Source organism: Bacillus rossius (assembly GCF_032445375.1).
Source record: "Bacillus rossius redtenbacheri isolate Brsri chromosome 9 unlocalized genomic scaffold, Brsri_v3 Brsri_v3_scf9_2, whole genome shotgun sequence".
NCBI classification, from domain to species: domain Eukaryota; kingdom Metazoa; phylum Arthropoda; class Insecta; order Phasmatodea; family Bacillidae; genus Bacillus; species Bacillus rossius.
In genome coordinates this window covers 1,278,533-1,291,813 of record NW_026962013.1, presented here as the reverse complement: position 1 = coordinate 1,291,813, position 13,281 = coordinate 1,278,533, and the positions used below count along the sequence as shown (strand labels likewise).

At 46.0% G+C, this 13,281-nt stretch overlaps 1 protein-coding gene across 1 annotated transcript in view; it reads right to left on the bottom strand.

Moving 5' to 3' along the window:
- The window catches only part of LOC134543217 (lachesin-like), a 62,064-nt gene that overhangs the window by 26,286 nt on the left and 22,497 nt on the right, over positions 1–13,281 (bottom strand). Inside the window, exons 3-4 of the mRNA XM_063388119.1 lie at positions 7,200–7,303; positions 4,678–4,885 (exon numbers count right to left, since the gene is read on the bottom strand). Coding sequence (XP_063244189.1) covers positions 4,678–4,885; positions 7,200–7,303 — 312 coding nt within the window. The remainder of the gene's footprint in view (positions 1–4,677; positions 4,886–7,199; positions 7,304–13,281) is intronic.

The window sequence follows — 13,281 nt, the reverse complement described above, 5'->3', positions numbered from 1 at the left end:
CGGAGCTTCACGGCCTCACGCCCGCCCGCGTTGTGACCGCTCGTTACTTCCGGCTCTCGCAGGCGTGGTTTCCGGTGGGAGGCGTCTCGCCCGAGCGAGGAGCTGCCAGGCCGAGGCGTGACCTTGACTCTGAGGCGCGGTCTGCGGGCCCCGGAGCACTGCCTTCAGTCGGCGGGGAACACCTCACGGCATTTCTCCTTAGGTTGGTTAGGAAAAAAAATTAAAAAAAAGGGGGTTGTCTGTAAAGTCAGTTTGCGGACGATGATTTTACGTGATAACGTCATAAGAAAACATTGATGAAAAATTTGCAAACTTTTTTTTTAATTTTCAAATATTATTTACAGTTTTTTTTGCAAAATTTAATTTAAATAATTTGTTTAAATATGATCACGAACAATTAATTTAAAAAGCCCGAATTAACCTGTTTGATATTATAGAAGATTTTTCTCGCACGGTGGTTGGCCGGTTTCTTGCACGCTCGGGCTCAGGCGGAACGTGACCAATTTTTTTCGTGCGTGCAGCCGGCGTTCATCGATTTACAAGACGTTATCACGTCAAAAATTAATCTCTGAAGTGACAAAAGCGAGGGTAAATTTTATGAACTATTTTATTCGGCCACCACAAATTCTGTTTCTCTTTTAAGCTATTCTTACATTTAAAATTTTTTAATTTAATGCCTGCTTTACAGATATGATTTCACAATGGGCACTATCTGATCTAAATATTGCAAAAAAAATTTACAAAAATATTTTATGCATGAGTGAACTAATTAAAAACGTTATTTTGGTGTAGATTTCACCTGTAAAACATTTAAGTTAGTAAAAAACGCAGTGAAACAATTATAGTATTATTTAGGGATGGATTAAAATATTTCTAGAAGTTACTTCGCATTATTTTGTATTTTATTGAAAAGTTTTTTTTTTAATTTTGATAACCGTTTATGTATATTCGTTCACTGAAATGAACATTTTATGTCTCAATAACAGATGGAGTTGATCAAACCTTGAATGTACATTATAATCAATATTGTACTCTACTGCTAATAAATAAATAAATTTTAATGTAATTTGATATATTATAATATACATAAATATAATAATAAAATTAACAGTATCAATATATAAAATATCCAAAAGAGACTTTATTTAAAATAAGAAATTATATAATAATATTTGGTAACTAGTGAAGCGTGACTGAGAGAGAAGTCACCCTCGGTATCACTTTGACAGTTCATACTGTCAAAAAAATAATATTCTTACTATAATATATTTTTAAAATACAACAAATTACTTGCTAAGTTAGCATATCAATTCACTCTTATTTATTAAATTATTAACTTACTAAAATATATATTAAAGATGAATAAAAATTTTTTTTTCATTTTTAGTATAATAATTATATATGTAAATCTGTTTATAAATTAATTAATATAATTATATTTATAATAGCTCTACACTCACTGTATATAATCATATGAATGTAACTTTGTGAAATCAAGTACGCGCCACACGAGGATGCAGGGGCCGAAGCAGGCCACAGCGGCGGGGGTGTTGAGGGGGAGAGAGAGGCAGCCTCCCAGAGGACCGCTTGTGATGTAGAGACGGCGCGGGTCATTAGGTTTGTTTAACGCGCTATGCTCCCGACACGGAAATGGGCGTATCCCCTCCCCCCTCCACCAGGAGCCAGGACGCATCCTCGCGGGACCAATAGCGCGCGGTCCCTGCTCCGACTGCAAGGCGAGCGGCACCCGGCATCCTTCAAGGAGGGGAGGAGGGTGGCTCCAGGACCTCCGAGTCCTAGAGGTCCTGCAGGGCTGTTCCCGGGCCGAGCGTCCTTCGCCGGCGACGTTTCACAGAATTTTTTTTTTTTAGAAATACAGAAAATATATCTGTTTCAACCCACACAATGTAGGTTTATCATCCTGCAAAATTTCCTTTTTTTTTCTTCCTTTATTCGGAAATATTATGAATTCCGCTCACCTAATCCAATATTTAACACTATAAAAGTTCACGTTTACGTTCAAAAACCAAACCCATTATGAATTTTTATAATTAAGGAATTCAAACTATGTTGACAGAACCTCGAAAGTAATTAAAACAACTGAAAATAAGTCATTGCTGGTCGGTAAAGTGGCTAATCTTGGCAACCACCAGCACGCGAAGGGGAAATGTTCCGTGTGCATCATCAAGTCAAACAGAACACCCAATAAAAGTGTCATGTTGTATGCCTAGTCGGGGGGGGGGGGGGGAAGGAGGGATGTTGGGTCAGCGGAGCTGGCTGGTGCTTCTAGCGCGGTGTCGCCTCTGAGCGTGATCTGTAGACCTTCTTGTCGTGAACCAGACAGCACATTTTGAGCGGAAATCAAACACAATACTCAGAAGAAATGAAGATGAAAGTGTAACGAAAGGCCCTTTAGTGCATTAACGTATCTGTACAACATGTTTCCTGCCTAAAAATTATTCTGAAAAACACGTGTTTTAGCAGTTTTGAATCTTCTGAATAAACAGTTTTTTTTAAAAAATACGGAAACAGAATTATTCATCCGCCTTCAGCGTATTATTGAATAATTTTCTTAAAGAGACGCAACCCTGATATCTTTAACAGTTTTCAAATGCGTGGTTTCTTTTGAAGATCTGCGCACCGTGTGTGTGCTATGGTAGGCAAGCAGCTAGGTGCCCCATAAGGTGGGAAAGGTATGTAGCCAGTTTAACTATCGTGCGTTGCGGGATGCATGACCACGACTCTGCAGGGGCCGCAATCGAGTCTGTCTTCAGACGTTCAGGCCTACTATTCGCATGGCACAAAATGTTAGTACTTATACTGTAAGAGGTATGTGTAAATAATGCTAAATGGCGCTGCTATTACTTGAGTGTTATGCTATTTGAAATTTTGCTCGTGTAACTAAAACCTTTTTTAATTTATCATGGGACAGTGATTTAACAGGTTATATCCGGTCTATGTTAAGATCGAATTGTTATAGTTCTCCTGATATCAATTAGAGGGAACTTTTTATTGTTATTCTGTATTTTGAAATAATGTATTTTTATTGAAATATTTGCGAGAGCAACAAAATGATCTTTACCTCAGCTGGTGGTAGCTAGTTTCCGTTATTGGGAGATCTAAGAGAGGCGTCACAGTAAAAAGTTAAGTTCAAACTTTTAAGTGCTTTAATAACACTTATGCATATGCGTGACTACGAAACCGTGGGACACAAATATATGTGTAATAATTAGGCCTCCTGTTGGACTGCTGACGCACGCCAGTTGGCTGAAGACGGTCGCAGAGCAGAGGCGCTCATTAGGCACGTCAACTCCGAGCTGGGAAGAGACCTCCATCCAGACTTCCAGGCAAACTGAAGAACTGGAAACTGAAGAGCGATTCCACTCCTCCTGCCAGCGCCATCTCCACTTCCTTTCGACCTGCTCCAGCCTTCATCTCGAGCTGAGAGACGTTCAATTCCCATCTCGGAGGTGATAACAGGAGGTCTCTGCTCGGACACTAGGCCACGACCGGGCAGTATGTCTTTCCAATGTGGAGGGCATAAAATTCATTCAATAATTTAGCATGGATGGAAATAAAATATAGTCGGATGCTTTTGGCTTTACTCCCCTCGTCTCTAGTCCTGCTTTATGCTCCATCTGTGCGCCAATGTGACTGGACTGCAGCGGTGTTTTCAATGACTGCTAATTCAAGACTGCAGATTCGAGCAAGGCAAAGCTGTAGAGTTTAGTTGCACGTGATCAGGACAGTACACACCAATAACCTGCAAATACTCTCGGTTATTGTCCAATGATACGCAATGGAAGACCGGAGTGTAAAAGAGATGAAACCGTCAGCAGCGCCACCTATTTCCTTTCATCATCCACCCTTATTTCCCTTCATCAACCACATTTATTTCCCTTCATCAACCACCCTTATTTCCCTTCATCAACCACCCTTATGTGCTCGGATAGCGCTGTGTGACGTATGATTTGTTTTCCGGAGGTCACAGCCTCTTAGAGACATTCCTGGAAGTACCTTGGACTCCTGTCTCTGCAAGGAACCCTCACTTTGGCACACTACCTGGTAGAAGAACTGTCAAACGAATACCATCCTTATGTACAATTGTACAAGTGGTACTTCAACTTACACTCTATTGTTAGTAGTAAAGTTTTTTTTTTATTGATGCAGCACTGATATTAATTTGCTAGTCGAGAAAATGAAGCATTTGATGCTTTGAAAAACTGGGATGTGCAAAATACGATAAACCAAAGTAGCTTGGCTTCTGGGTTGTAGCAGTGTGCTTGGTGAATAATTCAACAGTTATTCACCAAGGACACGACTACAACCCATAAGCCAAGCTACTTCAGACAATGGCCGTGAAAGCCTGCGAACATTATTATACGATAAACCATTTTAACTTCAACATCGCACTGACTGTGTCCTCCGTGACACACAACATGACGAGTAGGCATGTGTGTCTAGCGAGAGGCGCCACTCACCAACCACCTGCAGGTAGCCCTGGCGACTGCGCATGGGGTCGGTGTTGACCTGGCACATGGTGAGCAGGCACGTGTGTCTAGCCAGAGGCGCCACTCACCAACCACCTGCCGGTAGCCCTGGCGACTGCGCATGGGGTCGGTGTTGACCTGGCACATGGTGAGCAGGCACGTGTGTCTAGCCAGAGGCGCCACTCACCAACCACCTGCAGGTAGCCCTGGCGACTGCGCATGGGGTCGGTGTTGACCTGGCACATGTACCAGCCGCGGTCCGTCTCGTGCACGTTCTTGATGTGCAGGTACCAGGAGCGGTGGTCGTTGAAGGACAGCGAGATGCGCGGGTTCTGCGTGATGACGTTGTGGTGGATGGACAGGATGGTCTGTGTGTCCACGCGCACCCACGCCACCTGCCGGGCAGACCCGAGCTCAACCCCGCTCTGCTACCAGCCACGACCACTCTGCTCTGCTCTTTCAGAGGCAGTCACACAGCTATCAGGTCCTCAAACAAGTACTGCTGGCGGTCTTTGGGCAGGTTTTTCTTATTTAGCAAAACAAAACAATAACTTTACATTTATTTCTAGTCATCAAACCTACTTTGATTTCAGAATGAATTATGCAAGCACCAACTACCTGTTTTTTATTAAACTTTCAAGTTTCAAAATTTTTGATTACAACTACAATATATGTTTCGTCAATCATACACTACTGCTCCCCCGAGGATAGGGCTCATCTAGGCTTAGAAATAATTTAATAGCGATATACGTTAGACCCTTAAAATAAGTATATGTAAATGCATGAAAGTATATACACGCCAACGGGGAATCGAGCAAGTTTATTATGTCGTTACTTATAGGTTTTTTTTTTTTTTTTTAATTTTCTGCAGTTCCGCAATCTCACTGTTCCCGTGAACTCTCTATGTTTCTGAACGATAGGGCATGATGTTACCAAGAAATTTAAAAAAAAATCTTATTTACCCCTCATAAGTAGAATATAACAATTGCATTACATTTGTTAGTTAAGTTGAAGCTGGCCCTTGAGATCAAAAGAGGAGAGTAACATAAGTAGAGACTTGAAAAATTCGCGGATTCATTTCGTGTTATGCTAAAATTCAAATAATTATACCTTTGTGCTGCTTCTGCCATTGGTCCACTGTTAATCTGGCGGACTGAGGGACAACTAGAGACCCTCACTCGTAGAAGTGTCGAATCACATGCCACCCAGTCGAGACGACTCACAAGTCAGCAGCCAATGAACAGGTGGCATTTTCCCGAGTGTGGAGAGGATATTGGAGTCTATCCTGGAGGTCATTGACCCCGCGAATTTTTCCGGTCTCTAAACATAAGTGATGTGAACTTGCAACAAGGGACTGTGTGGGCTGAGGTATTGTATAGTGCGGACCAGAAGTCTGCCCGGAGGGACAGGTGGACATAGTGCCGACCAGGAGTCTGCCCGGAGGGACGGGCGGACATAGTGCCGACCAGAAGTCTGCCCGGAGGGACGGGCGGACATAGTGCCAACCAGAAGTCTGCCCAGAGGGACGGGCGGACATAGTGCGGACCAGGAGTCTGCCCGGAGGGACAGGCGGACATAGTGCCGACCAGAAGTCTGCCCGGAGGGACAGGCGGACATAGTGCCGACCAGGAGTCTGCCCGGAGGGACGTGCGGACATAGTGCCGACCATAAGTCTGCCCGGAGGGACGGGCGGACATAGTGCCGACCAGAAGTCTGCCCGGAGGGACAGGGGACATAGTGCCGACCAGGAGTCTGCCCGGAGGGACGGGCGGACATAGTGCCGACCAGAAGTCTGCCCGGAGGGACAGGTGGACATAGTGCCGACCAGGAGTCTGCCCGGAGGGACGGGCGGACATAGTGCCGACCAGAAGTCTGCCCGGAGGGACGGGCGGACATAGTGCCAACCAGAAGTCTGCCCGGAGGGACAGGTGGACATAGTGCCAACCAGGAGTCTGCCCAGAGGGACGGGCGGACATAGTGCCGACCAGAAGTCTGCCCGGAGGGACGGGCGGACATAGTGCCAACCAGAAGTCTGCCCAGAGGGACGGGCGGACATAGTGCGGACCAGGAGTCTGCCCGGAGGGACAGGCGGACATAGTGCCGACCAGGAGTCTGCCCGGAGGGACGTGCGGACATAGTGCCGACCAGGAGTCTGCCCGGAGGGACAGGCGGACATAGTGCCGACCAGAAGTCTGCCCAGAGGGACGGGTGGACATAGTGCCGACCAGAAGTCTGCCCGGAGGGACGGGCGGACATAGTGCCGACCAGAAGTCTGCCCAGAGGGACGGGCGGACATAGTGCCGACCAGAAGTCTGCCCGGAGGGACGGGCGGACATAGTGCCGACCAGGAGTCTGCCCGGAGGGACAGGCGGACATAGTGCCGACCAGAAGTCTGCCCAGAGGGACGGGCGGACATAGTGCCGACCAGGAGTCTGCCCGGAGGGACAGGCGGACATAGTGCCGACCAGAAGTCTGCCCAGAGGGACGGGCGGACATAGTGCCGACCAGGAGTCTGCCCGGAGGGACAGGCGGACATAGTGCCGACCAGAAGTCTGCCCGGAGGGACAGGCGGACATAGTGCCGACCAGGAGTCTGCCCGGAGGGACGTGCGGACATAGTGCCGACCAGAAGTCTGCCCGGAGAGACAGGCGGACATAGTGCCGGTTGCTCGGGACGCTGTCTGGCCGGCACTATGCACTCGGGACGCACCTTGTAGCCGCGCAGGTTGTCGACGACGCAGGCGAGCAGCGCGTCTCTGCCCACCGTCACGGTCACGTTGGGGATGGGCTCGGCGAAGCGCGGGAACAGCGCCTCTGCAACAACACCGCACATCCCGGCTCTCAGTGGTTATCTTTTATCCAATGTTCGGCCACCAATTCCTTTTTTTTTTTAAACATCGTTAAAACTGTAGAATTAAATTAAGTTTTTAGAAAAATCCTTTCTAAATTACATTTTTTTTTTTAATTTCTTAAACGTATTCTCATGTTTATCTTGTTTCCTGAATTTTTTATTTATGCGGTTGATTTGTTGATTCTGTTATGTCTTATCGTTTTTGTAGATACTTTTCGTTTTTTCTTGATTATATATTTTTTAACCTAATCTACATGAAATGATTTGTGTGGTTAGATAGTATCAGACAAGGCACATAAAAATTTCAATAAAATAAAATTGAAAAAAAAATACACAATAAAATACACACCACGATCTTCATGAGCAGGTGACCGTGTGTCCAGCGCTACTACCACGAGGAACTGCGGTCAGCGGCGTAGTGTGGCGTCGAGAGTGAGACACTCAAAGTTCCCCCTCCTTCTCTCCACCATCGAGTGCCCCACTCCTGAGCGCAGCACATTTCGTTACGCTCCGATGAGTCATCTTTCAGACTCACCCTGTCAGCTTTAAGGAAGTTTCACTTCGAAATTGGATAACGCAATACAAGCACCGAGTGTGCCGAGAGGTGACGACCACACTCGAGATGTATTCTAACGACGCGACGGTGAGTGTGAGTGGGGGTGCTCCACGCCCGCCATGCCGGCTGGAGAGCCAATCAGCGCCGCGCGAGACCCGGGGGGGGGGGGGGGGGCGCAGTCCCGGGCGCTGGGCTGGAGGTGTTACATCTCCCGGGACCCTCACTGGGCCAACAGTCGGCAACCCTCGGCTCAGCCTCCAGGCGCAGCTCGAATCAGAATCACCCATTACTTGCGGAGACGCATTGGAAGCATTCATGAAAAATGTTCGCAGGCTTTCACGGCCATCGTCCGAAGTAGCTTGGCTTCTGGGTTGTGGCCGCAGTCCTTGGGCGAATAATTCTCACCGACGTTTCGGTAGACATTGCAGTCGCCATCATCAGGGAGAATTTACCTAAGGAAACGGCTACAATCCAGAAGCCAAGCTACTTCAAGCTTCTATAAACTCTTCTTTAAAAAGAAGATCGATTAAACATTTTCATGCAGCGAAAATTTTTGAATTTTCTTTTTTGAACTTACTGTATCCAGCGTTGAATTTCTAAAAGAATTTTATTTTATGCTCTCTAAGGTAGCTATGCAATTATATTTGACCGTCAAACACTATTTTTCATTCCTTGCACTAATAAGTGATCATATAAAACAATTTTTTTTGGACATAGGCTTTTAAGTAATATTAAGATGGTTACAAATGAATTCCGACGAATTCGATACTAAAGTTTTTTTTTTTTTTAATTTCAATCCCTGTTTTTACGGTAATAGTTCCTTTCATCAAAAATTGTTTCAGCCAAATTTTTAGACAAATTTAGGAGTTTACCAAGAAATTATTACGGATTTAATAGTATATCTATTTTTAAAAAAAGTAATAATTTTGGTCTTTATACACTTTTTATTTCCACCCATGAATTAACGTTTTCGTTGCATAAAATTTAATTCAACAAAAGTTTTTTTACAATATATAAAAATTTAAACAACAATAAACATTAATTCGATGAGAATATGACAGGGAAGTGGAGTGACTCTGAAACGCAGCTGTTGGCTAGCTGTTTAGACGAACTGTCTTTTGCCGCATAGACACCAAAGTTGGTATTAGTGCTGGAACGATCCGTGAAAGTGAAAGGATCCCCGTTGAGGTTTCCTCCAAGGCCCTGGATTCTGATTGGGTAGGACTCGTACTTGGTGGTGCTCTGATCGCTTGGAGCAGGCTCCAAGGGTTCCCTAGCCCGATGCGGAGTCGACGTGGTGAGCGACGACACAGCTCCGGTGCTAGCCTGGACAGCTAGGCCTCCACCGGACCACAGGTTCACTGGGTCTCAGTGTGATGTAGGCGCCATCAGTGCTGATAAGGTCTAAGGTCTAAGGACACAATGAGGCAGGGGGCTGAGGTGGTGAATATGCTGTATGGCCTCTGGTCTTAGCTGAAGCTCTAACACCTTTCCTGATCAAACCTGAGGGGTGATCCCTTATACAGTCCTGTCTTCATCCATCGGCTCTTGAATGATTAAGAGGCCACTCTAGTGTTTCAGGGGCACTACGCAACCCGCGTTAACATCATAAGATTCAATGCTATTTTCATTTTGCTTATAACTAATTAACTAATATAGATTTCGAAATGATGCTTGCTTGATATGTAAGACTACGATGCTCTTATCAAAGCCCCTTTCTTCAAAAACGTGCATAAATTATGGTTCAAACCTAGACAATACACTTATACATATTAGTAAAGATTAGTATTAAAACATAATTTATCCACGTTTTTGAAGAAAGGGGCTTTGATAAGAGCATCGTTGTCTTACATATCAAGCAAGCATCATTTCGAAATCTAAATTAGTTAATTAGTTATAAGCAAAATTAAAATAGCATTGAATGTTATGAGGTTAACGCGGGTTGCGTAGTGCCCCTGAAACACTGTAGTGGCCTCTTAAACTCAGATCTGTGGGCTGGCTCCCGAACCACCCTATCAGGGTGCAGACTTGCGAGGGGAGGTAGAGGATAAGCCGGCCATAGGGGTTGGTGGGACGCAGGGAAATGGGCGCCGCTGTTAGCTGCCGCGGACGGAGCAAGGCGCCTTAGCGCGTCTCGCGCCCGCCGACAATTACGGCGTCGGGACGCTACCCCCCTAACCCCCCCCCCCCTCCACCCCAACAGCGCGGGCGCATCTGTCGTCTGACTCCCCCCCCCCTCCACTAGAGGTAGGAGGTGGGGTAACAAACGGCGGGACGCCACTCGATGCTAACGACTGGAGAACTCTTTCGAATGTCGTTAGCGACACTTGAGGGGGCAGGAGGGGGTGAGGGGGGCGGGGCGAGGAAAGACCTGCCGGAGAAGAAGTCGGAGAGGAAAGTTTTCCGTCTTGGGAGAGCACGTGCTGGGCCCGAGGAAGAGGAGGGGGGGGGGCTCTCTTGACTTCTTCCAGGGCTCCTGCAGGGGGGGGGGGGGTTACACGAGTACACGGGTAACCTGGGGGGGGGGGCAGTACTTTCGCTCGCCTCTCCCCCCCCTGCGGGCCCACCGCTCCACCTGGTTTACTATTTATCCACGTCTCGCCGAGGCCCAGGGATTAGCCCCCCCCCCCCGGGCCCACGGTGTATCGAGGGCAGTTGCCGGGGCAAATCCCCTGGAACCCGCGTCAACATTTTCCAAGGCGGTCCTCCGGGGCCGTGCCTCTGGAGCGGGTAGGAACTTCCAGCCAAGTTGGCAGGCCTGCAGGGAGGGAGGGAAATAAAACACGACAATATTCGGGAACATTTATGGAAGGTTCTCGACAGCCAGAGAAGCTGGCCTCTGGCGCCGCAGCCACACCTGGGACCAGAGGGCGGCGTGTAGACCCACTGTGTTACCGAGTTCGAGATTTCTGTTGGAGAGGAACTTATCGTACGTTCTTAATTATTGTGTACGTATTTAGTTACAAGCCTTTAATACGAATGGCAAACTGTCCTACGAATACTTCGTTGGTGAGTTACATAAATTATTTGAAATAGTTTCATTTTACATGTGTTGTCAGACCAACAGAACAGCATAAAAATATACTTCTACATTTTAACAAAGTAGGCCTGCCTGTAGCACTAAATGTGCTCACGTGTACCGCTGACACGCATGCAAGAATTCGCAAACCTCAAATATTATACACCTGACTCCTTAACTTGGGACCACCGTCCAAGCACTCAGTCAATCTGTATCCACAAAAATAATTTTGGACTTGATGAGTTGTCATGGGAAAAATAACAGATTGTTCATTAAATTACGATACATTCGGTTTACGTTCGCGTCTGCAAATATATTTCGTTACAAAATCTGATTGTATGAAAAAGCTTGCTATGTAATGTTTTTTTTTAATACGCTTGTTTGAATTTTTTTTCAGTCTCCACCACCCAAGAAATAAAATCCTGAATCATCGATTTTTCGTAACGCTTTTGACTGGGCTAATGAAACTATTTCCTGCCATGGATGCACTCCGGTGATCATTGACGTATACAGGGGGTGGGGAAGGGGGCAGACGAGGTGTGTGTACCAGGCGCCTTGTTTGGTGGAAGGGGGGGACACTAAACTGGCAGAGTAAATTTTACTACTTGTAGACATTTACTTGAATATCGTAGTTTAAAAAAAAAAAGGTTGGAGGCAGATAAAATTAATTATTTGTATTGAAAGATGCATACTTGTACATCGTCAAATATTTAAAAAAAAAAAAAACTGGTATTTTTCACGTACTATATATATACGACATGCGATGCATTAAAAATGAAATGACTGCTAATAAATCTATTCATTTACCATTTAAGTTGATTTAAAAAAATTGGAATAGTGGACTAACGTGGTGGTGGTATGAGGTTTGGTGGGAAGGGTTTCGGTTCGGTTGGTTTGAAAAAAAAGGGAAAAAGGGGTAAAAGGAAAAGGGGGGGAGGGTAATAGAGTTGCAGCCCCGGGTGGACACTAGTCGAGTCACGTCTCTGCAGGTGGAGTCAGGGCCTCGAGGCGTCAGCGGCCAGAGATAAGTCCGCGCGCGGCGAGCGGCGATCTCGTCCATCGTTGAGAGGCCAGCGTGACGTCACACGCCGGCGAGGGACAACCCCCTCACCCCGCGGGCAGCCCTAGTCCTCGTGTGCTGGCTCGTCAGGCGCTGCTCTGAACACCCACACCAGCTGCTCGAGTACCCGAGCAACTCGCCGACCAAGAGAACCATCTGTGCTGTCCACATTTCATATTGGCCTGATCTCTTTGCTGTCCGTTTTTTGACGTGACAACGTCTTATGAATCGAAGAACGCCGGCTGCACGCACGGAAAAAGCACGACTCATCGTCACGTTCCGCCTGAGCCGAGAGTGCAAGAACCGGCCGACCACCGTGCGAGAAAAATCTTCTACAATATCGAACAGGTTAGGGCGGGCTTTTTAAAAGCAGCAATTTAAAAAAATTGATGTGATGTTATCACGTAAAATTATCGTCCGTAAATCGACTTTACAGACAACCTCATTTTTTGGAGATTTTTCTATGATAACCAGTATATGAAATTATTTTACTTAAATCTTCCCCATCGCTAGCATCATCCATGACGTAACTCGCAACAGAGACATGATGGATGGTTAGAAACGACGTGAGGCAGTCGGCAGGTAGGCAACACTGCTGAGGGGTGGTTTCCGACAGGGCTGTCGGTTACCTTCATTTCATTCACGTGCTTTATCGTGACGAATCGCTGCCCTCCCCCTCCTCCTGGTAGAGTCACGACACGGCCTGAGTACCGCCCCCAGAAGCAGGGAGCTGCCGCCTCCAGGTATTCCGAGTCCCTGGTGTCGTGCCTGGCCTGGGGGGTTGAGGGGGGGAGGGGGTGCCGAGGTAAGAGTCCCGCGGGGGTTGATCACGTGGCCAGGCCGCATCAATGGGCAGGGTTAGAGTTCTACACAGTGAAGTCCACACAGAGAAAAAGGTTTCTTTGAATCAAACAAATATTTGTTTACTAAGGGTGAAACAAATATTTACTTGTTGTAACAAAACATTTTATTAGGTTAACCAAACTTGGTATGTAACAAAAATGATTTGTTTCACCTAATCAAATATACAGTTAAGTTGAAAAAAACATTTTGTTGGGTCAACAGCATCTTTCCTACTACAAAATATTTGTTTGAATTAAAAAAAATTATTTCTATTTCGCCGTATACGAACAAATATTTTGTTGAGGCAAACAATCCTTTCTCTCAGTGCATACTAATATAATAAAGCTGAAGAGTTTGTTTGTTTGAACGCACTAATCTCTGGAACTACCTTTCGGATTTGAATTTTGTTTTTTTTTTTGCGTTTGATAGGACAATTATTTAGGAAGGAGGTTGTAAGCTATTT